General features: G+C 38.1%; 3 protein-coding genes across 9 annotated transcripts; 1 reads left to right on the top strand and 2 right to left on the bottom strand.

The window, feature by feature from the left end:
* The first annotated feature begins 774 nt into the window (after nt 1-774).
* brf2 (BRF2 RNA polymerase III transcription initiation factor subunit) lies at nt 775-5,154 on the top strand. 5 transcript variants are annotated; one of them, XM_043251108.1, is made up of 8 exons: nt 775-955; nt 1,075-1,258; nt 1,334-1,393; nt 2,059-2,380; nt 2,460-2,637; nt 3,678-4,256; nt 4,878-4,963; nt 5,047-5,154. In XM_043251108.1, the coding sequence occupies exons 2-8, from the start codon at nt 1,111-1,113 to the stop codon at nt 5,063-5,065; spliced, it is 1,392 nt and encodes a 463-aa protein (XP_043107043.1). In that variant the 5' UTR covers nt 775-955; nt 1,075-1,110; the 3' UTR covers nt 5,066-5,154. The 5 variants fall into 5 exon arrangements, with proteins under 5 accessions (XP_043107043.1, XP_043107044.1, XP_043107042.1 ...); XM_043251109.1 differs by having other exon boundaries at nt 1,046-1,258; XM_043251107.1 differs by having other exon boundaries at nt 776-955; nt 1,109-1,258.
* A 1,254-nt stretch (nt 5,155-6,408) lies between these two features.
* Nucleotides 6,409-10,503, bottom strand: prlhr2b (prolactin releasing hormone receptor 2b). Of its 2 annotated transcripts, XM_043251114.1 has the most exons (3): nt 9,986-10,503; nt 8,083-8,538; nt 6,409-7,046 (listed from the first exon to the last, which is right to left on the bottom strand). In XM_043251114.1, exons 2-3 carry the CDS (start codon nt 8,508-8,510, stop codon nt 6,410-6,412), a joined length of 1,065 nt encoding a protein of 354 aa, XP_043107049.1. In that variant the 5' UTR covers nt 8,511-8,538; nt 9,986-10,503; the 3' UTR covers nt 6,409. The 2 variants fall into 2 exon arrangements, with proteins under 2 accessions (XP_043107049.1, XP_043107048.1); XM_043251113.1 differs by lacking the exon at nt 9,986-10,503 and having other exon boundaries at nt 8,083-9,969.
* Nucleotides 10,504-17,804: 7,301 nt separating this feature from the next.
* On the bottom strand, nt 17,805-25,202 carry adrb3b (adrenoceptor beta 3b). 2 transcript variants are annotated; one of them, XM_043251072.1, is made up of 3 exons: nt 24,833-25,200; nt 22,452-23,651; nt 17,805-19,822 (listed from the first exon to the last, which is right to left on the bottom strand). In XM_043251072.1, exons 2-3 carry the CDS (start codon nt 23,637-23,639, stop codon nt 19,814-19,816), a joined length of 1,197 nt encoding a protein of 398 aa, XP_043107007.1. In that variant the 5' UTR covers nt 23,640-23,651; nt 24,833-25,200; the 3' UTR covers nt 17,805-19,813. The 2 variants fall into 2 exon arrangements, with proteins under 2 accessions (XP_043107007.1, XP_043107006.1); XM_043251071.1 differs by having other exon boundaries at nt 17,805-23,651; nt 24,833-25,202.
* Nucleotides 25,203-26,579: the final 1,377 nt, after the last annotated feature.

Here is a 26,579-nt window from a genome sequence, read left to right as displayed (position 1 = left end):
AGAATGTTGTTTCATTCTTACAGCTGAATGGAATTTGTGGGTCATTCCAAAACGTCTTAAACCTAGACCACATTAAAAGAGTACCTTCTTATTTGTTAATACACATAAATGACAGCTTATTTATTTTTAAATATATCGGGTATCAAACCAGTCATAGGTATACAACAATAAAGTAGGTCATCCCAGTGACTTACTAAAAGCTTCAAATTAAATCGTGACAAAATGTCTGATAACTGAAAAGAGACAGTGGACTTATGGGCCTTTATCATAAATAATAAGGAAATAGGAAGAAGGAAGTCAAGTGATGTCATCAGTGTGATTTTTATTTCAAAATAAGTCATTTTTGTTAAACAGGAACAACAGGGACACGACGCCAGTGGACCACTTTTATACGTAATTAACATCACATATTTGATAGTTATGAATACATTATTGTATTAAATGGTTTGAATCTCTTAGTGCTTTGAATTCTTCTTAATTAATTAAAAACAGATATTGCCACATTAATGGCTCAGGAAGGTGTAATTGTTCAAATAATTGTGACCCTGAAGTGTTTGTTCAAGTGTAATATTTTAGTCTCTGTGAAGAGAAAAATGCACAATTCCCTTGTTCATAATTAACTAATTTTGTTCTTAAGTAATTAAACTGAACAGCTATTACACTGAGCTTACTCGACCTGAATAATAACATCATTATCATTCGTTTACAGCGAAATTTGAATAATTGATTTTGTTTGTACGATTTTTTATATCATTACGTTTGTATTGTAGGAACTCGATTACTGCCGGCCTTGTTTCCGCCCGAGCCAATAACGTCTGCGCGGCGGCATTAAAAACAAAAGTGCGCTTTTCGCAAAAAGAGTCGAGAGAAGCCGCTTTCACCTGTTTGTGTGGGACAGAAACGGTTCGTTTTGATCGTGCATTAAAGTAATACGTTTCAGGATTAACCGCCACCAGTAAGATCCCCAAATATTTCAGTAATACACATTGCCCGTTTGTTTTGATATGTTAGCCTTGTTAAATTAGCCCCTTCTTAATGCTTTTAGGTTCTCTGTAATGCATCCTATTTTAATAGTGTGATGGCGTCCAGTATTTGCTGTGTTTGTCAGGGATGCCGAGCAGCTGCCCCGAGTGTGGCTCGTCTAATGTGGTGGAGGACGACCTGTACTCTCAGAGACAGTGGGTGTGTGTGGACTGTGGGTCAGTGGTCTCTGAGGGACATCTGACCTCCACACTGAGCGAAGAGACCCAGGGCAGAGGTAAGGCAGCGTGGCACACTTGACTGGTAACTGCTTTTAATTCAGGCTGACACCTGTTTCTTCTGTTTTGTCCAGCCGTGCCCTATCATGCCTCCACAGAGACGACCAAGCAACCATGTAGAAATCTAATTGCCGGTAAGTTCAAAGTGTCCTCAAAACTTTGTAAATGTGTGGAGCTTGCTGGCAGGTTGTGGAAACAAATATTTCTGGTATTTTAGTCACTGTATTATTGTCGCGATATATCATACAAAAATTATTTATATCTTGATCGTGTCATGCTTAACTACGCTTCATGTTATAAATATAAAAACAAACTTGTTATTTTTCTTCTGTGTGAAGTCGTTCATTTGTTTTGATTTGTCCACGAGATTCTCGTCTCACTGGCATTACCTTGTTGATACTCTTTATCTTATTAATCACCGTTTACATGCACAGAATCAGAATCATTTGCATCAAAATGCAGTTAGATGTTTTAATCAGATGCATGTAAAATTTTCTTTTCACTTAGGTTTTACTTGTTTTGCAAAAAAATTAAAAATAAACACACATATATATATATATATATATATATATATATATATATATATATATATATATATATATATATATATTATTATTATTATTATTATTTATTTATTTATTTTTTCCATAACAATATACAAGAAAATGGTAAATTCTGTTACCAAAAATCCAGTAGTAACACTGGTATGTCATAGAAACTTGAGAATCATGGTTTAGTCAGTTTGTCTGGACAGTAAAAGTGTGAAATCTTGTCCATATTAAATGTTGTCCTCTTGCAGGCTACTCTCGTGTCCGTGCTCTGTGCCGTATCCTCCGAATATCCAGCGACATGGAGTCGGAAGTAGTGAGTCTCTTCGGGCGTGCTTACAACCACCCGAACTTCATCAATGTGACCTTAACCAAGAAAGAGATCTTGGGAGGCTGTTGCGTTCTCGCCATCTGTCGCCAGTGGAACTGGCCTATTGCCATGGGAACCATTTGTTACCTGTTGGGAGTGGAAAATACCACGTTGGGCGCTGTTTACCAAGAGTTTACAAAGGCTCTGAACATTGAGATCGGCGCTGTCAGCATCATGGACATGCTGGAAAGCTTCTGCTATGAGTATGCCTAACCCTTTCTATGACATGCGCAATTTTGTAGTTGATGTAATGGTCACAGCCGACTCTCTATGTTTTTGTAGCTTCAAGCTGGGTCCTCAACAGGTGGAAGAGGTGTTTGCTGAGCCTCCCCAACGGCTGGTGGACAGGACGTCTGCTTTGATTGAGCTAGCCGCTGATGTCTGGATAGTGACGGGCCGCCAGCCTTTGCCCGTCCTCACTGCAGCGGTGTATCTGGCCTGGCAGTCACTGAATCCCACGGTGAGAGACAGAATATTCTCATCAATGTGTCATTAAGTGATCAGCACTGAACGTGACATATTTGTGGTCCATACAGCACTCATATATCTGCAGGATGTCTGTTAAAGATTAATCTGGAAAGCCTCTTATGTTCACACACATCTTACAGACGTCTGTAAGATGTCAGTTTTATGCACATTCCAAATCAGAAGCACCTTAAAGACATTTTTATGGATGATTATTTGACATCCTATAGATGTATTACAGAGGTGAGATAATTGTGTGTGTGCATATATGTATTTATATTTGTAATAATATATTAATATATTATAATATGTATGTGTACTGTATATTCATTTTGTGTGTTTGTTTGTCTAATATTAATAAATATATATATATATATATATATATATATATATATATATATATATATATATATATATATATATATATATATATATATATATATATATATATATATATATATATATATATATATGCACATATTATTTAAACAAAATGGATGTAATTAATCATACATTGGTTGTGTGTGTGTATATTACACAATTAAAAGAAAATACTTAAACTACTTCAGTCTGTGTGCATTGAATTTATTTAATGCACAAGTTGCACAATTTAAGTTCAATTACTGAAATAAATTTTCCATAACATTCTTATTTATTGAGATGAACCTGTACAGTATATATTTCTAAAATATTTCAATGAGTTTAAATGTTTAGATGTATATGCGTATAGTTAAAATTAAAATAAAAAATATTTAATATAAAGAACATATTTCCTATTTTTATTACTGTATACACGCATTTGTGTGTGTGTGTGTATATATATATATATATATATATATATATATATATATATATATATATATATATATATATTATTATTTTATTTTTTTATTATAATTTTTGTTTTTTATTATTATTTAATATATAACACACACACATTATGTACAAAAACTAATCGTTGCCCAACACTAAAAACTGTTTTTATCAATGGACATGAAATGTACCTTATAATATAGAAGACATATTTGTTTGCAGGTCCGCATGAAATACACCTTCATTAAGTTCTGCAAGATCGGACAAGCGCCTGAACAGTTGTGGCACAGGAGCAGAGATTCGGTTGTGAAGCGGCTGAAAGAGCTGAGGGACGTGCTGTGCAAACTGGGCCGAGAGCTGCCGTGGCTGAGGGGCGGCGAGGTGGAGCCCAGCACCGTGGTCAAGCTGGTGGACGACATCCTGAAGAACCGCAGGGCGTTGCTCGTGAGGGCTGTTAGGAACTACGAACTACAACAGCAAAACGAGACCCAGACCTCACGAACGACAGAACGTGAGCCATCCGATACGAAGCGCTCTGATTTACCTTCCTCACAGACTCCTGAGCTCGTGGTTCCCGGTCAGGCCGAATGTGAGAATCCTCCTGATGAAGAAGACACGGATTATCAACTGCCACCGGACCATTGGAGTAAGAGGCACTTGTTTTTACCGCCCTGCGTGACGAGTCGTAAGCGACGGAGGGTCGACGCGCCACAGCCGGAAGTCACCGGAGATGAAGACATATCAGACAGTGAAATAGAATCATACATTCGCTCTCAGGATGAAATAGAAATCTATCGAAAGGTTCGGAAGCAGCTGAAGGAGGCGTAATTGTGTCATAGTGTTTACATATAATTTAACTGCTGCTGGGTTTTTTGTTTGTTTGTTTGTTTCATTGATTTATTTCATGGATTGCACCGTTCATTGTTAATAAATGCATTGGTTGAACTGGTCAGTTTTTGTTTTATGTTGTAATGCCGTTTTATTTCATTAGTGCTAGTGCTGAATGGAATACAGTAAAACCATTTTTGAAAACCATTTCTAAGGTGAAGAAGTCCCTTAATGACTAGACAAACTGCAGCAAAGACAGGATTTCTGTCTTCCTCCGACCAACTCTCTTAAAAATAATAATTCATAAACTTAAGTATACAAGTTGAACACTTTTTGTCATTTAAAAACTAATTATTTTTGCATTAAAGTTGATACGTATTGGTAATTATAAATATCATATTTCGTAAATGTACTAGGTAAAGTTTTTTTTTTTACTCAACAACATCTAGTTAGGTAATATTCAGCAAGTTATAATTTTGCAGAAGCCTGTAATTTCACGTTGATTTATGCTTGTGCTTTCTGCGTAAATCGCTGCTTTCTAAAATCTCTACGTCCAACACAAATTGATTTACCGTTTTCATATTGTCCTTCTAGATGTATCGTTCATTTCCCAGACTCCGAACGCTCCGCACCGTTCACCTGAGGCTGAAATGCAGACCGATTAAAATGTCTGGTGACAGGTGTGTGTGATCTCGACTCTGGCGGTCACGCTGATTTAAAGTGCCTGTTCTCATTATGTTGTTTTATTTGTGTGGTCCTTCAGGAGAGCTGTTGGTTTTTAAGATCAATTGCTGCTTTGAACGAAAAGCCCTTCTGGCGACAGGAAGTCAGTCGACGCCTCGCATCCTGATGTCTGAAGCGTTTACACAAGGTACTGTACACTTTAATATTTGAATGTCATTGAGTTAGACAGCAATATTAATTTAACCGGCATTTACTTCAAAAGGACATGGTGATCTACACCATCTGGTTTGAAATACACCGCTGCTTAAAAGATTGGAGTTAGTAAGATTATTTATTTATTTGAAAGAAATAAACAAACTTGTTCCATAAGGATGCATTGAATGAATCAAGTGACAGCAAATACATTTATAAAATATTTTTTTATTTCAAATCTCTTGACTTTGTACGCAGAATCCTGAACATTTACTGTTTGCACAAAATATTACGCAGAACAACACCGATGATAATAAATGTTCGAGCAGCAAATCAGCATATTTGAATGATTTCTGAAGGATCATGTGACTCTGAAGGCTGGAGTAGCTAACGGCTGCTGAAATTTTAAATTGTATTAAATGTTCGTATTTTTGCTGCAAAAGAAAATTATAAAAATCATACCAACTCCAAGCTTTTGAACAGAACTGCGTACATTCAATAAAAAAACACCAACTGTAACCGTAACTGTTAAAAGTGATTTCTTTTTACAAATAGCATGCAATAACTTGTAGAAGCTGTTCTTCGAGTTAAATAAGACTCTTTTTTTATTATCGTGTGTGTGCTCACACATTGCACTGCACATTCATAAACCTCTAGTGTGCTCAATGATCACAAAATCCTCTTGATTCATGATTCATAAGCGGGAAATTGCTAATGGAAAAATAAATGGCTAAAAAAAGAGGCATTAATGTAGTCAACATGAAAGCAAAACTGACCCATTTACTTCTGTTTTAGTTTCTGGATTCATCCTGCGCCATACCAAAGAAAACATTTCTCCTCTAATTTCTTTGCAAACTTTCAGTAAAACATGGTCTTCTCTTCAACATCTCAACCATCCATTCAGTCACTAATGGATAAAATTGCCTCCCGTCCTTTTTATTTCACATCAAATATCCTGTTTTACTCACAAAGCATCACATTGTAAGGAGCAAAGTGCCACTTCGCGTAACCTCATCTGATTCTTTGTGCGCTCTGAGAAAAGCCCAACATGAAGGTTATAATCATCCATTTTATTTCAATAAATAACGATGAATCATTTCAATAAATGACTCATAATGAATCATTCGAGTTAGCATTTGCAGTCCTTCAGTTGCTCAAGTGTTTCCGTCTATTCTGTCTGCTTGGACCCAGATGCTACTTATATCGGGCCACTTGTCGATCTTAAATAGCACTGTTTGTGTTTTTGAGCATCACAGCACGACGCTGGCCGTGGCGCAGTGGTTTGCCGGGATGCCGATGCGCCGGTGGCAGGTGAACATCTTGCGCAGCTCTGCGCGGAAACGGTCGTGGAGCCAGGCGTACAGGAACGGGTTGCAGCAGGACGAGCTCATGGCGCACAGGTGACACAGCAGCTGGATCAGCAGGAAATGGCGCTTGTTGATGAGGCGGATGTCGATGTCGCGCAGGACATTGAACACGTGGATGGGCAGCCAGCAGACTCCGAATGCCGCCACCACCAGAGACACCAGCCTGAAGATCTTCCTCTTGCGCGCCCGCTGAGCCTCGGCCTGGTCGCGCGTTCGGTGTCCGGGGGCCACGCAGTTGCGCAGTTTGACGGAGATGCAGAGGTAAGAGACGCAGACTGCGGATAAAGGCAGGATGTAGGTCAGCAGCAGCGTGCTGTAGGCGTACACCAGTCTCTGGGTCTCCTGGCCCAACCAGAACTCCTCGCAGATGGTCAGGCCTTCATCTCTGAACTCCACATGATAGGTGTGGGCCACAGCGGGAGCGACCAGCACGCACGACAGCAGCCAGATCCCAGACAGCACATAAGCGCAGGCCACCATTGAGATTCGCTTCTTCAAAGGGTGCACTGTAGCGTAGTACCTGTTACAGCACACACAGATGTTACGATCTCTCGCATTATCAACACACCTTTTTCCCGTTTAACACTGTAAAGCTGCTTTGACACAATCTGTATTGTATAAAGCGCTACATAAATAAGGTTATATATATATATTACCCCAAATTAATAATAAAAATTATGTTTTGTATTGTTATGTTTTGTAGAAATAAAATTAAGCCTATTTTTATTTACAATTATATATATATATATATATATATATATATATATATATATATATACTTATTACTGTAATCTAGACATTTTACTACATTGCAGTTTTTTCATTCAAAATTATAATATAATAATGTAGAAATCATTTTCAATATTTCTATTAAAATATTTAACTTCAGAAACAATAGTTTCTATTTTATATAGTTTCTAATAATACATAATAATTTCCATTATTTACTCATTTATATTAAAACCATGTTAAGTATCACAACTGATATAGTTGTATTTTTACTATAGTAAAAATGCAGTAATGTAGTGTTTTTACCAACATTAATGAATCCAATGCAAAAAAGTAACAATATTTTAAAAATCCATATTATTGTAATATCATTATTGTATTATTATTTATTTTTGACAATTACAATAAAAATACATTGCATTTTGGTAATAAGAAAATCAAAAAAGCTTATTTTTTTGTACAATAAAAATAATTATTTCTGCCTATGAAATGTGACACTGATAACCGATTTTTTTGAAGAATAGAAAGCAAAAATAAACCACATTTTTATCAACAAACATCAAAGCAATTGCTGAAACCAGCATGAATAGTGACCCTCCTCTCAAACTCTAGTCTTCACTTTTAAGCCAAAGCTCTACTTTTCTCCAAAGTCCTTCAGCATAAAAAAAAAAGAAAACCTTTTCAAAAGCATCATCATTCGGTGCACAGCCGAACCTTTCATCTCAAGTGATCCGACCCACTTAAACCACGCTTTGCTTTGATATCTGCGTCTCGCGACAGCATCAGCCATTAGCGTGATAATTCGAAGATCAGGTGCTTGCACTCACCTGTCGACCGCGATAGCCGTGAGAGTGAAAACAGACACGTATACAGTGACGGGCTGGATCAGGAACACCAGGTAGCACATGAAGCGGCCGAACGTCCACCCGTGAGGGCTGAAGGCGTAGGCCAGCGTGAAGGGGACGCAGGTCACGCACATCAGCATGTCCGAGAAGGCCAGGTTGCCGATGAAGAAGTTGGTGACGTTGTGCATCTTCCTCGAGCGGCAGATGACGTAGATCAGAAGGTAGTTGCCAAAGACGCCCACCAGCACCACAAGAACGTAACAGGGGATGATAAGCGGCTTGAAGGTCTGCAGCAGAGCGACGTCTGCAAAGGGATAGTTGTGAGGGGCTGTGGCGTTTTGGACCACCGTCACCTCGTACACCTGGCTTCCAGGAGGCTCTGCACCACCTGGCCAGCCGGAGCCCTCCATCCTTTGATCGCAGCGCTCCTGTCTCCCTCTGCCGGACCAAAACACACGTCATGGCTGGCTGATGCGTGATATTCAGACTAACGGTTGTTCAGTGGTAGCTTCTTAAGCTTAAATTGTTGCATTACCGCTCAGCTGTGAATTGAAATGCTTTAATGTACCTGTATGAAAGCCGCTTCAGAAAATGTAGCTCTTTTGTCCACTTTTTCCAAGCTCACAGTCATTTTAAAACGTCTTTGTCTGCAGTTATTAATTTTTACAAAGAGCCTTTGTGCTTTCACTGTCGATCAATAATCATGGATGTCAAAGCCTAAACGCTGCTTAAATGAAAGATTTCACGAAATTTGGGCCAATACACGAACTGGCATTAGGCTGTATTTTTCTGGTCTTGCTGAGTGAAAGTTTGCCATATCAAACGAAAGTTATCATTTGTGCAAATGCAAAAAGAAATTTAAATGCCATTCATTGCGTGAATCGTCTTACACTGCATGGTAGGATGTATGAAATAAGTATAGAAGTCTCTAATGAAATTTGGGATTCCCTAATAGAAGCTACTGAATTCTGTATCTTTGGCTGCTTAACAAATAATAAAATATTGATGAGCAGTTGACAGTGAATTTATTTAGAAAGTGTTTCCAGCAGTAGAACGCTCTTATTCTTTCCATATACTTTGCATGCATGTTTACGACCTTTTTAACTGAGAGGTACTGGATATCTGTACTTTAAAAATGCATACATTACATGCACTTCAGTTCATTAAAATAAATTTAAAAAAACTCTCTAAAAACTCTAATTATATTCATTAAGGCATGTCACATATAATCCGCTCCTGGGGACAGCAGATAAATGTCTCTGGACTAAATATAGACTATGCATCAGAATAAAGGTCATGCCATTCTATATGGTCTGAAAAAGAAATAGTTCCAGACAGGATAACTATGTTCTTTGTACGCAGTACCGTAAATAAATCCATTCATTCTTTAAACATAAGTGTTAATTACCTCTGGACGAGCAGATTACTATAATGATAATGGTCAGTTATTCTCCATTCAGAAGTAAAGCTTCCTGTCTTGGGGTTACATCCTTTGAGCTTCATAAATGACCTCTCAGCACAAAAGTAAATGGTACATATTTGTACCTGAATTACCTCTAAATGGTATATTATACCTAGAAAAAATACATGCAAGTAATTTAAACGTGCATACGTGCAGCTGTATGTTTTAAAGAGCACCGCTCCAGCGTTTTGCATTTTTTTTCCTGATAGTAAAGAAACCGCAATAATAAAAAAAAAAGGTACGCAAAAGCTGCCAAATTAAACGGATGCTTAGCTTTCTTCACCCTAGACAGCCTGCAGGCTAGCCTAAATGCCCAACTCTCTAAACGCATGTCATATCCTTTGACTAAGTTGTAGAAATACGAATGTACAGTAAAACTACCAGCTCTGGGGTATTGCTTTAGAATATAAAATATTGCATTACCTAAAAGAAAGAGATACTCCTGCTTGAGTAGTGTGTGAATGCGCCTTTTCTCCGGAGCGGTGCGCCGTGGCTCCAAACGGTGCGTCTGCGCGCGTCTGACGCGGAGCGTTCCAGCTCCAACAAAGCTAACCACATAAATCAGCCAGAGACTGAACGTGCTGCCAACCCTGCCAACAAGTGTTTCACAACTCTCACTCACCCAGACTCAGTGAAAACAGTTCTAACGGGATTCTTGTGAGGGGGGTCTCATTAAGACACGAACCCCCTCAAAGAAGGTCAAACCAAGCTAATGAAATTATACTATCTATCGCGTTAAAAAAGTTTACAAAATAGGGTGGCTAGATCGCCAAGTCTCATTCAAGCAATATATTGGACTGTAAGGGTCTATGTTGGACCGCATGTCTACAAAATGACTTAATAAATTGTGGATTTATGCATCATAAATACCTGAAAGTAACGTGACTCCGAGTTAACGGTCGCGCGACGCGAACCTCACCCTCAGACGAAAATTAATAACAGACCATTAAAACGTAAGGTAATAATAATTCGTAGGACTATGTGGTATCTGTCTGCTGTCCGTATGAGGAAATGTCTTTAATCAGAAATTGTTTATCGCTAGTTGTTTTCTCATTGAAAACGTTAGCTAGTTACTTGGCATCAGCAGCAGAGCCGTTAAAAAAAACCGCGTTTGTGGGCAGCTTTTCAGTGTTACGTCATGGAGCTGCAGTCGATTAAGTTTCGCATGAAGCCGTCTAAGGCTGATTGATGGTGATCGATATGGAAAGAGCGCCAAGGGACTAGCCTCTTTGTGTACTTTCACGTGAAAATAAAACGTTTGGAACGACGCTAGGGTGGGTGAATGGGTTGAGCTATTCCTTTGAGACGGAGAAGCACCAATTAGTGAACGGTGACATAAAACACCGCCATCCAAACGCAGCAAAATTGGAAAAATGCTAATTTGATACAAGCCCAGAGGTCAACATAATAAGGCAGACTCATAAGCTTGCATTCATTTTCTCTTACTTTTGTTTGCTAGTTTTAGGCTAAACGATGAGCTTTAGTGGCCTGAGGATCAAAACAGCTCTTTTGGATGCCAATAACAAGCACCTGTCAGGCAAACACCTGCTTCTGATGAATAATAATGACTTATAAAAAAAATTGAAACTAACGTACACCACCGTTTAGTGGCTTTTCCATTGCTTGGCTTCAGAGACTTGATTTGTTACAAGTTGATTTTTTTTCAGTGCTATGATTGTTTGTTTGTTTTTTTTGGTCCGCTATGTATTAATGAGATTGTGTTTTTGGTCAACCATCTTAATGATCTACACGGAGCATCTTCTCTGAACCGAGGTTTCCGGCTCGTCCTTTTGAACCGTAATTTTCCCACTGCTGCGGAGCATGCTGGTAATGAAGAGATAAACAAAACACTTGAAAAGTGCGCTGCACACGTGTGATATTCGGAGAAATGCTCTTTCGCACATCTTTGTCTGTGGACGGTTTGTATATCAGAACGTGGCTTGAGGGGAAAACATAATGTGGCATCCGACGTCATCGGCGAGCGGCAGTAGTGCGGGGCTGAATTAAATCTCATATTGGTCTGTGCATTATCAGAATATGCAAGGGACAAGCTTCTACTCACACGAGTGAATTTTAAATTAATAGCACGCCCATTCAGCACAGATGCACATTTTCTATTTGATTATCTGAGAGTTGTGTATATGGCACTCGGGAGCTAAATTGACTATTAAAATCCTCTGGTCTCATTTTGCACTTATTATTTCCCATCTGACGCAGTAATATGTTTTGGTCTACGAGGTTGCCTGGCTGTTTTTTTCTTTTCTTTTGGCCAGCAGATTAAGTTTTGGAATTTTTCATTAGCTTCTACAAATGAATGTGATTTGAATGTATATAAAAGGCAATACGTGTATACCATGTTCCCAGAAGAAGTCAAGCAGATATTTTTCTCTGTGTTTGGTGGAATAAAGGTATTTCCATAATATACGCCATTCTTACCCTCCAGTGCTACTGTACGCCGGGTCTGTGGATTAAAATGCCTTGCATTTTGCATAATATGTACAGTATAGCCTTACTGTTTTATTTTGCTAAGGAAAGGCAGACAGACTGATAGACTGTGCAGGATGATGATGAGTCTGGGGATTAATTATGCAATTTAAATTAAATATGTGCAGCAAAAATCAATTGACATTTGTCGTTGCTATTGAATAAATATGACTTTGGCTTTTATTTAGATTTATTTGATCAGGTCTCGATTCGTTTCCACATGCTCGAGCCAATTACCACCCTGCTGTCCCAAAAAGTGTTTGCCTGGCAACAGCAGATGTCTCTTCTCTGCTTGTTAATTTGCTTTGCTGTTATGTAGCAGAAAATTGTCAAAAAGTGATAAATCATTGTGGATGCTAAATCTGTGGCGTCAGCTCTGTTGTAAGAAGGTGTGTATAAAATGCCCTTTTTGTCTCCCCTCCTCACAAAACACCCATCCGTTTTGCTTTTTAGTGACCGCAGCTCTTCGCTATTCCGACTATTTCACAACATAATTCCTTTCCTCACGACGAGCATCCCGCTTGCCGTCCGCTTTCCTCCCTTCTCCCTTCGTAAGCTCGTTGTCACAGTTCAGAATCCGATTAAAGGTCTCTAAAAAGCTTCCGAAAACATCTCTGTTGATGCTGAAATCTTGTTAATGATATTCACTGATCTGCCTTTTGCATGTTGCTATGGGAAATGATCACATTACGGTGGAGAACAAAATGAATGTCCTTTATTGTATGCGCTCTGAATGCCACACAGGCTTCATTATGTGTCATGCGCTCAGCTTGCATGGAAAGACCATCAAAACAAATTCATTTGTTGTGATTTTTGTATAGAGCATGTGGTGTTTTTTTCTCTGTAGAAGCGTAAACCTGTCATCATTTATTCACCCCTGTGTGGTTCGAAACTTGCAAGTCTTTTGTTCAGGTTTGAAGCAACATGAAAGTGAGTAAATGATGGCAAAAATACGGATTTTTTTTGGATCTGCCTTCAAGGGCAGATTTTCCTTTGCTGTCAATTTATCCAAATGAGTGTGAATGAAACTCATCACCCTAAAAAGCTGTTTTGACCAGCGGTACGCTATGACATGCTGAAAGAGTTCATCTTTTTTCTCAGTATGCTTGCTGTCCCATTAAATCGTGTTTTTGGTTTACTGAGGTCAGGCTGTTTTAACCTCTACCCTCGGCTATTTTAAGCTGCATGTAATCTCAGACTTGATGAGCAGACTCTCATATAGAGTCCCATTTAGTTTGATTCAATCATTTCCTAACGGACAAAATCAAATCCTGTCTTTGTTTTCCCTCGGTTGAACATCCCTTTTTACAGTCTTTTAATAAAAATGAAAAAAAAAACAATAGATCACCCAAAAATGAAAAAATGCTTAAATTTGCTCACCCTCAGGCAATTTAAGATGCTGATTTATGAATATTATTTAGCACACTTCAATGGATTCTCTGCAGTAAATGGGTGCCGTCAGAATGAAAATATCACAATAATCCACACCAATCAAAGCCATCTTGCTTAAAAATTTGCCTTGCCTGAAGCAGTAGAGAAGTTAAAGCACTGTTTATAAATGAAAACAGTCCTAAACAGGTCTAAACAAATATCTCAGTTGACTTTGATGTGAAAGGATGAAGAAGAAGTGTTATTCTGGATCAAGGACTCTTATGTATTATTTCTGCCAGAAGTGATGGATTAAGGCTCAAAGTTTTATTACAAACATGCAGCTTTTTGCTTCGCAACATATTAATTGATGCACTGAAGGCAAGTGGATTTCTTTAAAGATTGTTTTGATAGTTTTAGCAACTGTTTGGACTCTCATTCTGACGGCACCCATTCACTGCAGGGGATCCATTAGTTCTACATTTCACCAAATCTTCGGGTAACTATATCTTTGATGTTTTCTCTCTCCCTTCCCCTGCTTTGATGGTAGATCCGGTATGCCTAGTTTAATGACAGATTTGTAAGTTAAATATAGAAAAGACAAGATCGTTCCCAATTGGCCCTCTCATTAAATCACAACCATTTGCTTGCAGGAACATGTTTGAAGGTTTGAGCACTGTTCCCCCTATGTATACAGGTTCACATTTCAGCCTTACGATGCAGTATTTTTATAGTATAAAATATTTGCATTACTTTTGCCTTTAAGCTCTAATAGGCAAAATACAACAATTTCAAATCCTATATAGACAACATTGTTGACAAAGACTTTTTATCAACTGAACTGTAATTCATTTATTTGTTGTGATATTCAGTTCTAAGCATTCATATAGGTTTATGATTTTATGTAATTTAGAGGTTGAGAAAACAGTAATAATTGATGTGTTCTTGATGCTTTCCTGCTTGTGCCCGGCATAACAGCAGATGCTGCCTGAAGGCAAAAAAGTGTCTTCTCCATCATTCACATACATCATTCATCTCAGCTCACTTGTTCCGTTATTTCTGAGGGGTCTGAACGGACGAACTGAAGGTTTGTGCATTGAAGTGACAACGAGAGAACTACTATGTGGGCTCCCTATTCGAACTCTCTCGTCTGCTGTTCTGATGAACCTGTACGACTTGTGCAGCTGCGCTTGTTATCCTCCCATGTCTTTGTAGTGCTGTAGACATGTGCGCTTTTTTGAAGAACACACACGTCAATGAAACAGGCACACGTATGCAAAAATAGCAAATGAAGAGGTATTGTTTTGACAGTGACTGAATTCAAGGCCGGTTTAGACAAGAAGGTGCCATCTGTGCTCTATATCTGTCTCTGCCGAAGATGTAGAGGTATTGAGTTTTTTTAAGTTGTTATTGGTTATGAATTTAAAGGAATTGTTTAGCCAATATCTCAGTCTTTATTTATATTCAATGCAATAATAATGGCAGCTTATGAGGAAAATGGTTACATCCGTACATCCTGAAGGGGGCATTAATGAACCATGATTTTATTTAACTTGACATATTTACAAAAAACTGTCACTAGGAGTGTATATCCAATCTATATTTGGATTTTGTACTCAATGTGAAGAGACAGAAAGACTAAGGTTTAGTTTCTCTAAAGCTGTTGACTATATTTTCTTCGGGATTTTCATAGGCTGACTGTAAAGTGCACTATATTGCGCTCCACATGCTATTACATCAGCAGTATGAATCACTGATGAAGAGAGCAGTACTCTACTCTGATGAGGGAACATTGTGCTGGAACGACCAGGCTGGTTTTCATGAGCAATCAAACCCGTGCTGTATACAGGCTTTCAGGCGCCCTCTCTCTCACTCTCTCCCTCTCTTTTTCTCTCTGTCGCTACATTTTATAGAAAGCGAGAGCAAGGATCATTTTCTGGAAGCTTTGTGATACAACTTATAGGATGCTGACTCCAAAAGAAACATGGTCTAATATTTGAACTTGTTGTAATCATAATGTAACTTTTAGGAAAGCTGTAGTTAGAAGTGTAAAAATCAGCACCTAATCCTGATCATAAGCCTAAAACAGGTATTTCCTGAAATTATCCCGTAAGGTGCGTTGTGATTGGCCAAATACACAAACATCTGATGGTGCCCCCTTTACCATAATGTGATGCCGTGTCCCACCGCTATGTCATGAAAACAATAAAAGCCAATACAAATGAGGCATTTGTTGCATCCAGTGGCCACATAATTACTGATTATAATGATGTAGTACAGTCCTTTTTTGCATCGTAAACATAACACCATGTCTGCATTTCTGACCGGAGAAGTAGCAGGTTCTTTTAATAAGAAAATGTAACTTACTTAAGGTTGTGAGTCAGAAGCACCAGACTGTCCTTGCAGAGTTAGAAGTGCTCCGCTTTATATTCTCTGTACACAGCCAGCATAGACTACTCCCAGGTTCAGAAAATGGTCCTCCGTAAATGCGCTCTAATATTTGGGTTGAACTGTTCTGGAACAGTGTTGTAAATAGTGTAACTTAGTGTAACTTAACCACTGATTTCTAGTTGTGTAGTAGTTTACAGTGAAAAACAGTGTCTCCACGACATGGAGCCGGCAACAACACTACAGCGAGAATAATAGTTCGGGCGGTGTTATAAAAGTGACCCACTCTGTGACGTAGAAATAAGCCATTTTAAGGGGGTGTGGACATAACTTTTAATAAGAATATCAGCTGTTATCTGAATATCTTTGGTTTTGAGATTTTGGTTTGCAAATTTAGGGATATGACCCCAGTCAGTCACGTAAAAGCAGGTGTTGATGATCTTCTCTGGAGTCTGTGTTTAGTCACACTATTAAATCATTCCACAATTTTAGCAGACTGTGTTGTATTTAAGTGGTTTTTAGACTCATGAGAAAGTTTTTTGGTTCAGAAACATACAGGGCGGGTTTATAGTACAGTGACCTCTCCTTTGTCAAAATATCAAGAGAATTTTGGGTCTGAAGGATGCTCTGATCAGTCATCTGATTCCTATGCTTTGATTATAGGTTTCTTTGCTATCTAACACAAACCAATCACACTGCAATGATGCAAAAGAGCCTTCATCACTTTCATGTGGTGTGATGGTTTTAGAGGTGTTGAACAATTCTCACAACCGTAGATTACAAGAACGAACAGTTCACACAATAATAAAATAATGCTATATGGTTAAACATCGAATGACTTTTAGAATTTAAGTTAACATTTGAGTAGTCAATAAACATTTTTTAAATATTTTAAACGTTTTCTGTTCACATTGCTTTAACGTTTTTAGTGTGTGGATTTAATGTTTTAAAAGTTACTACAGTAGCATCTTTTTCAAATGTTCACATTTTTTTGTGCATCGTGTACTTAATATGTGAAACATTTATTATTTGTAAACTTTGCTTTTAATATAAAACACGATAGATGACAATTAATGCATTGAATGCATTTATTATAAAAATATAATTTAATTTATGTACTGTGTTTAATGTCAGTTGATACTAAACTTTACTGGCTATTTCCGCTTCCCTTATATATCCTAAAAACAGCTGCAGCTGCAACTAGCCTAAACTGGTTGCTTTACCTAAAAGGGGTCGACCTTGGCCATCTTAAACTAGCTAAAACCAGCATTTGTAACATATGCTAGTACATCTGTAGCATAACAATTTCTAGTTAGCTAGTCCCCAGGTGTGTTTTCTGAATGTTTGACCTCATTCGCTCTTTTGGGTGCTATTCAGTAGCATAACACTAATCCAGAGAGATTACAGACTCTGCAAGATTTGAAAGCTGTCGCTATCTATTATGCTGTTTGTATTTTCTTATGATTCAACACTTGGCCTATTTTAATAGCAGTCATGTCGGGGAATGTCGTATGATGCTTGGAGGAGTAGCATATGCTAGCTCATGATTAATGGTAAAACTATATTTTTGGCTTTCTTTGTAGAGTGCATTCGTAATAAACTATTTTGCTTTGAAAATTCAAGGATGTAAACGTCATTATGCATGTGCATGACATAAATTAATTCAAGACAACCTGGAAAAAGCCTTGGAAGTTTCTCACGGAAACACATTTGCGTATGTCAGCTTTTTTCCTTGAGCATTTTCAGATGAGGAAAGATCCAACTGGCTGCAGCGTTGAGATTGGAAAACAATCTTACTGTTTTCTCCGTTAGCATGTACACTGTATATTGACAATAATTCACAAAAGTATAAAATACTGTTCTCATTGTATCATTTTCTAGTTATTCTAATTCTCTTCGATCTGTTGATTGTTTTTTTTTTTTAATCAGAATATCTGTAAAGCAATCGGTTAAGGAAAATCACTTCTTCAAATCTGTGAAAAGATGAGTTAAGCAAAAGATGTTGAAAGTCATAGAGATTTTACTTACAGTTCATTCATCACACATGAAAGTCATAGCAAGCATATTGTGTATTTTGCTCAGTGCTGCATATTTTGCACACAAAAATGTGCATAACGCACATAGTATAAATATAGTATAAATAGTAAGGTAATACACCACTTGAAACATAACGCATATCACATTTTTATATTTTCAAAAAGCCTATTAAGTTCACCAAATCTGCACACAGTAAGTACAAATTGTGATTGTAATTGTCAAATATTACAATTTAAAACTACTGTTTACTATTTTTTTAGTAAGTAATGTATTCATCCAGTGGCAACATTGTGATCCTTCAGAAATCATCTCTCTCTCTCTCTCTCTTTACTTCAATTTATATTATATATAAAATATAATTTTGAAATAGCATTTATCTTTTATAACGTTATGCATGAAATTATAAATAGTATGAGTAAAATTGAACTATGCCATTTCAGATGTAACAAACAGCAAATCCTGTGTTCCTTCAGCAGATGCTTTGTTCATTGTAACCAACAGTAGCATAATAGCCTCATTTGCATGAACCTCCTGTGGAAAGTAAAAATCAATTCGCAAGATTTATTTTATTTATTTTTTATCAGTTCCTCATATTGATTGACAGCGTAAGAATCAAGCTTGTATTTGTCTCCAAATTGGCAGGTTTTTTGCATCTCATTTCCGACTGATGCATCCGAACAACACTCTCGAAAGACTCACGCAGCAGTTTCACACAATATTCTGACCTTTATGAGATTGCAGTTAATAACAGCGCTTCCACCATTTGAATAGTCATATAGTTGAGCTTCATCAAACTAACACATGACATGACGACAGAGATCAAACCAATTAAAATGACTCGGTTCCCCAGTGAAGGCATTGATAGGAATTCTTAAAGTATAAAAATACATCAAAAAGACTACTCTGGAGCGTGTAGTACCTGAATATTTGTAAATATATTAAAAAAAGTGCATGCATTTATTCATTCTGTTTCAATTTTCTGGACAAGGTTTTTTTCACTGGAATAAAAGTTACACGCGGTCAGGATCAAAGAAGCAAGTAAAGGCAACTCGCAGTGCTTTGATCAGAAGATCGTCCTCGGCTCGAAGCGCATGATGCCTCGATGCATTAACATTTTATCAAAACACCAGTGTCCCAAACCAAACGCTCAGACATGCAACCGTTCAGTGTCATGAATTGTTTGGCTGTCGAGTCGCATATTTATAAGCCATATAAGCTAGTCTGGGCTGCGTGCTTGATGTTGAAGTGTTGAAATCTAACAGATGTGTGACACAAATCTGAAATATGAAAAAAATGGAGTCCAAAATTAATGCGTTAACGCACCTGATAATGGCCATAAATATTTCCAGTCACGAAACTGCAACTGGGGTGGATTATATTTTGTCTGTTGTTGGCCAGATATTCTAGAGGTTCATTACAAAGTTGGATGTGTGTAGTTAAGGTAGACGGTTTGAATTGAGTTTTCTTTTTCAGTTTAAGCTCGTTTCCACCCCGGGATAAGAAAGATAGTCGCGACTTTTTAATTTCAATTTTTCTCGCAGTTCTAATGTCATGCCTTTTTTCAGCAGCAGCACAAACGCCTCTGCTGTGCACGAGTATGTTCCTAATAATGTTTCCGGCCAACAGGCAAGAGGCTTCCTTATTTATTCGATCACCAAAGGGAGTTTTTACTCACATTTCGGACACTGAACGTATCCGTTAAGCATTCCAATTTAGCTCTAGGTAGTGATTGAAGCAGAAAAAGCAGAAATAAAGCGTGTGATGTAAAGAGATGCCAGTTTAGTTTCTAATTTCGGGTTCGTGTAACGTTCAAAAAGCCGTCACTGCATGATCATTTTTACGTCACGGTTTGTTCTCAATATAATTTAGTAGAAGCTTGGCTGTTTGTCCTGTGCCCAGGAAAGGTCCAGCTGAAAAGCATGACGTTCGAGTACAGTTAATTCTTTTGAAAAGCATACGATCTGTTTCCCATCTTCAGTGGCCCTGTGGGAGAAAAAAATAATTATGAAATCATTAGACATTTGAGCTGGAAAGAACAGACAGCCAGTGCTTGTGTTTCTGTGTGCTCTGGTACGTGTATCAGTGCGTTGTTTACGCACAGTATGTATTTTCTATCATCGCACGTGACATCAGGGGGATTATGCTGAAATGTTTCTCAGATGTTTTTGCGTCTGCAGCGTCTCAAAGTGTTCCTTTCAATCATCAGAAGTACACGAGATTCACGTACGCTACATCGTCCAATCCCCTGTGGCATAAGATGCTATGTTCTTGATTAAAACAACCACAAACTGAACCATACTGATCCAGACCAGAAGTAATATGCCACATTCTGCTCTGTGTGTACTGTACTGCTCACTTAGTTTTTCACTTACTTTAATTAGTAGTGCTTACGAAAGCCATTCCCAGGGTCAGAGGTTTAAAGAGACATGAATGATATCTAAAATATCTAAAAATGTTCTCACCGAGGCTGCATTTATTGACAAAAATACTGTATTTTTTACAATTTAAAATGACCGTTTTCTTTTTAAATACGAAATATGTGTGATTTATTCCGGTGATGGCAAAGCTGAATTTTCAGCGTCATGACTTAAGCCTTTAGTGTCGCATGATCCTTCAGAAATTATTTTAATATGCAGATTTGCTGCTTTTACATAACATATAATAGATAACATTTCTTATCTGTGCTGAAAACAGGCTTATATTATTAAATTATTTTAAATTATTCACTGTTGATTTTTTTTGTCACCTCTATAACATCAGCTCTAAACGATTCACAAATGGCTGATTCTTGGCTCATTAAAAAAAAAACGCGGATCAAATGCTTAGATGAACGTGGTTAAGCGTATATAGTAATCAGATATAGCACGTGATCAGCGTGAACTCAAGGCCTCAATCATAACACTTCATGGCGCGCTTATCACTTATCTCTGTCCACACTGATGAAGTAATGACTAATAAAACCCCTGGGCTTCCCACCTAAGTATTCACGCGTACATGCTCACAAAATACACTTCAGGACATCTCTGCCGACTCTCAAGAATACGTTGAATTGATTGGTTGTCGATGCTAATCAGTTTTGAGGGTCTGATATCATCCTAAAGCAGTTTAAAAGGATAAGGGTAACAGAAAAGAGGTTCGGTCTCGCTCAGTAGCTCTCATGTCTATTAAGATAGAAATAAAATGCAAAATGGGGGCACGTCATGGAAATGAAGGCGTAATTCAGTACTGCTTGTGGTTAAGTGGCAAGGATGCTCCTCTGAGGTAGATTTATGTCCTATTTTGTGTAATCATCATTCCTGTTTAGTACTGCAGATGTAGGATAATGGCACGTGGATATTTCTAAAATATATATATATATATATATATATGATTTTTTTCATACACAAACACATCAGTTCTAAGCACTATGATGGATGGATGCATTTTATTATTGGACTTCAAAATCACACCTATTCACTTTCATTATAAAGTTTGGAATCATCAGCACATTTTTAAATATATCTTTATTCTTTTAATATTATTATTATTAAACATGTCATTTGACTGAACGTGACCACATAATTTTTAATTTGAATTCAAATGTAGATTTTTAATTTCAGTCACACTAATCTTTTTTTGTTTGAGGCAGAGGTATCGATTCCTGTGCAGAGTCAATGGCCTTTATTAAACAGGAAGTTTAGCGAGACACTGAAATGCTTCAGTCTGAACACGAGCACGATAAGCTGACAAACCGCATTCACCAGCTACATGGAAATAGTAGGCATGGGAGTTTCTCACATGTGGCTTTCTCAAAGATCCTGATTGTTAGAGCTTTTTGTCTTTAGTATCATCTGAGTTCTCATTAAACGATATTCCGATTGGTCTAGGTGATCTAAAGAAAATGCAAGCGCTTAAGCCCTGTCTAGTAGACAATTTTTTTTCTGGCATTTCATTTTTGTTCTAGCTTAAAACTTGGTATTTTTGTACATATATTATTGGCTATTTTGATAAATTGCTTTCAGTGTTACTTGCTTAGCATAAAAGCATCTGACAAGTAATCTATTTATATAGCGCTTATGCAATTCAGATTGTTTCTAAGGAGCTTTACGTGGATGAACACAAAAATAATGTTTTTCAAAGATCAGTTCTGCTGTAAAGCTGAAGAAAAGAATGAAAAAAAAAATGAAAACGTTTTTACAGGTTTTCAAACTGTAGTCCGTGTACTTCCTCAGCAATGAATAGCGTGGAAATTATTGTACATTTTTCATAATATATTCCAAATAATTGTATTAATCATTGCCTTTGGCTTTAGTACAGTGAAAGCGTTTTTATTGAAGCTTGAATATCCTGCTGTGTTCTCTGGCAGTATAAAGGAGCTTTAAAATATATAAATGTTTTAATTTGTAAGAAATAGGGGAAATTGCTAAATAAGTAAATGTGAAGGAATTTAAGTGCTCAGTGCCATTATTCTAGGTGTTGTGAATGTTATCAAAGCATAGCTTTATGGTTTCTAACATGTTGCTAGTACATCTTGGTGGTTTCAGTGTTCATCCTTACGGTAAAATCCAATCACTTGAATAATAAATCTCACCAACCTGGTTTGAGGGTTCATTTACATTAAAGACACACTTACCTTTAATATCTCTGCTACATCCGATCCATTTGAGTCACCGTGAGGCTGATTTTCCATCTCTTCTTCTTTGAAAACTGTACACGTGTCAGAGCAAACGTTCCCACCCTTCACAGACGGATCTTCATGAGCTAAGCAATCAACTTTAACAGAAATGTTGCTTTTGGTGTATGAGCTGAGGGTCCATAAATGTTTGCGCACTGTGTCGCTATTCAGCCGTATGAGTTTTTTGTACCCTAGAAGATTGAGGAAGGCGGTACGGTACTCTGGACTGTGGCAGTAGATGATTGGGTTCAGGCCTGAGTTTGTGTAGCCGAGCCAGTTCAACAGGAGGAGCACATTTTGTGATGCCACTGAAGGAGCAAAAACCTTTGAGATATTTAAGAAAAAGAAGGGCAGCCAACAGAGAATGAAGGTACCCATAATAATCCCCAGCGTTTTGAGCGCCTTGTGTTCTTTCACGACATGCCTCGTTGATCTCCGGCTCAAGTTCCTTACCGTTTCACCTGGATTTTCATGAGAGTCTTCGCTTTTGCTCAGAAAGCGGAGTCGGTCTTTATCGATGAGTTTCAGCTGTCTGCTAGCAATGACGAACACCTTCCCGTACACAAACACCATAATAACGAGGGGTATGTAGAAGGACACCACCGAGGAGAAGATGGTGTAGGTGTTGTTTGTGTAGAAATCACAGCAATCTGTATTATTGTAACAGCTTTTTGCCTCATCATCATTTGCACGAGAATAATGGTTCATGATCGGCACGAAGGAAACCAGGGACGCCACCATCCACACCATGCAGACGACGTAGCCAGCCCTGCGCTTTTTAAACAGGACCTTATGCTCAAAAGGTCTTGTGATCGCAACATAGCGCTCGACGGCGATGACGCACAATGTCTCGATGCTGGCCGTGACACAAAGCACATCCACAGACGTCCACAAGTCGCAAAAGGTATCACCTAAAAGCCATTTCCCCCTCATCACCATGTTAGCGCTTAAAGGCTGGACGATGCAACCCATGATGAGATCAGCGAAGGCCAGGGAGAGGATGAAGACGTTGGTGGTGTTGTGCAGCAGAGGGGTGCGGACGATAGCCAAGATGACCAGCAGGTTGCCAATCATCGTGAGGAAGATGACCAGCACCAGAGGAAGAGCCAGTGCTTCGTGAACCAGGCTGGAGCTGTTGGTGCTCATCCTGATAGGAAACTTTTAGGGAGAAAGAGAAATGGTCACAGGATTGGTCAATCCCAAAGTACAGCTAAATAACTCTGCGTGCCGGGTTAATGTCCCGCAGGAAACAGGTTCCAGGTAACTTCACGTCCAACAATGACAGAACTTTTCCACCGCTGAGAAGGAGGTATCAGCGACTTGCTCATTTCGAAAGTTCTCAGGCTTTACTGACATGTGAGATAATTGCCTACGAACTCACAGACTGTAAGTTAACTAGCAGTGCAAAACTATTTGTTTTCATAGGAGGAGGAGGAGCATGCTGAGAACTGTGTTTTCTCAATTTTTACAACTGTTATTTAATTGTTCATTTATTGGCAGCAACGTTGGTGATGAACAGTGAAATAATATCAGCAATAATACCTGGGAATATATATATACAAATAACACATTATGAGCCAGGAGGAGGTAACCGATCATCTCAAAGGAATTACTAGAGTTGCTTTATTACTACACAGAGGCATCAAACTTTCCACATCGGTCTGTTTTATTTCGCCACGTAAATACATATTTTGAAATGAGTACAAGCAACAGTTTTGTTTTTGTGAAGTTGTGTATTAAAATACACATTGAAATAAAACAAACTTACATTGAAAATATATGCTGCAATTTCAGCTAGCTTATCATATCAGATGATCCTCCTGACCAATACTGCCTTGTGGTCTAACTTTTTAATTACTTTATTGTAGTATTTGACCGATATTTACGGTTGATTTTTTATTATTGCTGTTGTCCTTGTATAGTTTCTACTTTTTGTGCAATATAACTTATATGAAGGCTTTTATTGTATTCATTTCTTTATATTTACAGCTATATTGTGTAATAACGTCACAGAAACAAAGCTGCTCCATACTAATTTTAAAATATGGATTTAGATGTCGAAATGAAATCGATCGACGTGGCAATACTAATGCTTTTATGAAGTAATAAAACTAAATCTGCCAGCTTACCAAGACTTCTCGACATTTAAGGTGATCTCACACCTCCTCCTTGACCCATAATGCATACTTTTTTTTAGCTAACGTCATTAAATTGTTAACACACTACTCCGCACGAAACAAAGCTGCAGCTGCATACTTATTCCAAATGACATACTCCCGCGTTGAAACAGACCGGCGTGGAAAATTAGCTGCCTTTATGAAGTAATAAAGCAATCTTACCCAGAACTTCCTCTCTCAAATCATCTTCAGTAATTTATGCTTTTTGGCAAGTGAACTCTTCTTCAAAACTCTTATCTTCCATTATCGTGCACTCGTTCTCCGTGCACCTTCCCACGCCTCTAAATATCGATGTGAACAAAGTGTTCAGAAGGATGCAGGACGTGTGGTTTGCGGCGGGCACAGTATTGTCAGCTTCCTGTGGTAGAGACGATGGCCTTCAGAAGCACATCGCAGTTAGAAATGCATAACGTTCAACAGTTAGCCGCTGCGAAGAAAATGATTTGTTTCGTCGAAGCCGTTTTGTGTTTCTTATGCGTTTCGTAGCTCTTGGATCAGCAAAGGCCTTGCCCTGACCCTATTTACTCTTAATTCCAGGACTTTGCTCGTTTCCTGTTTTGTAGCAACTCAGTTTTGGTTTTGTTTACACCGAATTCACAGCGTACACACGGTCACGCTACGACAAACAGTTCTGTTTGTCAGACAGATTAGCCGTTTTTCATTTGCTTCCCTCTGGCAGTTCAGACGAAGCTCGACAAAGCTTCACACGATTTCATGACGTTCGGTTCACTGCGGGAAAATGACAGACTGTTTAATGTGAAACATTTTAGAGCGGCAGGTTGTTTGTCTGAATGTCCATAATAATGAGGCCACCGAAATTGTCTTAATTGCTCAAGGCGAGTAAATCGTACGGAAAACCGACCAGGGAATGCGTTCGAGCGTCTCATTTGTTATGTATTCTTTGATTTTGAGTGTTTTTTAATTCATACGATGGCTGTACAGCGCGCTAGCTCGACATTGATGGACTGTGGCCTCTGGGGAAGTTCGTCGCTCACCGGTTCTCCGGTGATAACTTTAAAAAAATAGAAATATTCAGAAACTTTTTTTTTTGCAAATTGACACGCATGAGGGAAAACTACAAGTTCTTGGCAAAAACTGCATCGCCTTAAGCGGTGGAGATTCATTTATGCTGTGGGCCGCCATTAGCTCGGGAAGGAGCACGCTTTCTGTCACAGCTGCTGCGCAACACTCCGTGATGGATGAATACTGAGATTTACAAATCGCTCTCGTTTCCCCCGAAATTTCAACCACTGCTGTCTGACAATTTAGTGGGATGACGAGAGGTATTGTCTTCCATTGCACGGGCGATTAACAAAGGCTTTCATTCGTCTAGGACATTGCTGGCCATGTTGGCTCATCTGTGATACGACAAAAACGTTCAGACTTGGACGGAATGTGCGTGCAGGTCCAGACAATCGGCCAAACACTAAGCTCACTTGCAGTTTTGAGATAACATAGATTGACCAAACACACTGCATTTCCAAGATTATTGATTCAATTCAATTCAGAGACAGATTTTTTCAAGACACACACACACACACACACACACACACAGAGATTTGTTTGCTGGCATTATCTGTCACTATCAGGTGTTTTTATGAATATGATACAAAGTGGTAGGGGAAAAGTTGTCTTTTCATTCGCAACCATGTTGGAATATAAATACCATACACGGGAAGTATAATCTAATTTGTAATATTATTATTTTAAGTTATAATATTTCAAATATATTTGTTTTTTATTGTAGGATCACTAATGTACTTTTATAGTTGTTATTAATAATTTTTTATTTGTCATTTTACGTCATATTTAGTCATGTGTTTTTGTCATTTTAGTAGTTTGTCAGTATATTCATTTTTATTTTAAATGGAAAAATAAGCAAATAATCAAACCCTATTTTTAAAGTTAT

This window comes from Puntigrus tetrazona, chromosome 10 (genome assembly GCF_018831695.1).
Source record: "Puntigrus tetrazona isolate hp1 chromosome 10, ASM1883169v1, whole genome shotgun sequence".
Lineage (NCBI taxonomy): Eukaryota > Metazoa > Chordata > Actinopteri > Cypriniformes > Cyprinidae > Puntigrus > Puntigrus tetrazona.
The sequence above is the reverse complement of the archived record's forward strand: the minus strand, read 5'-3'. Positions and strand labels throughout refer to the sequence as shown.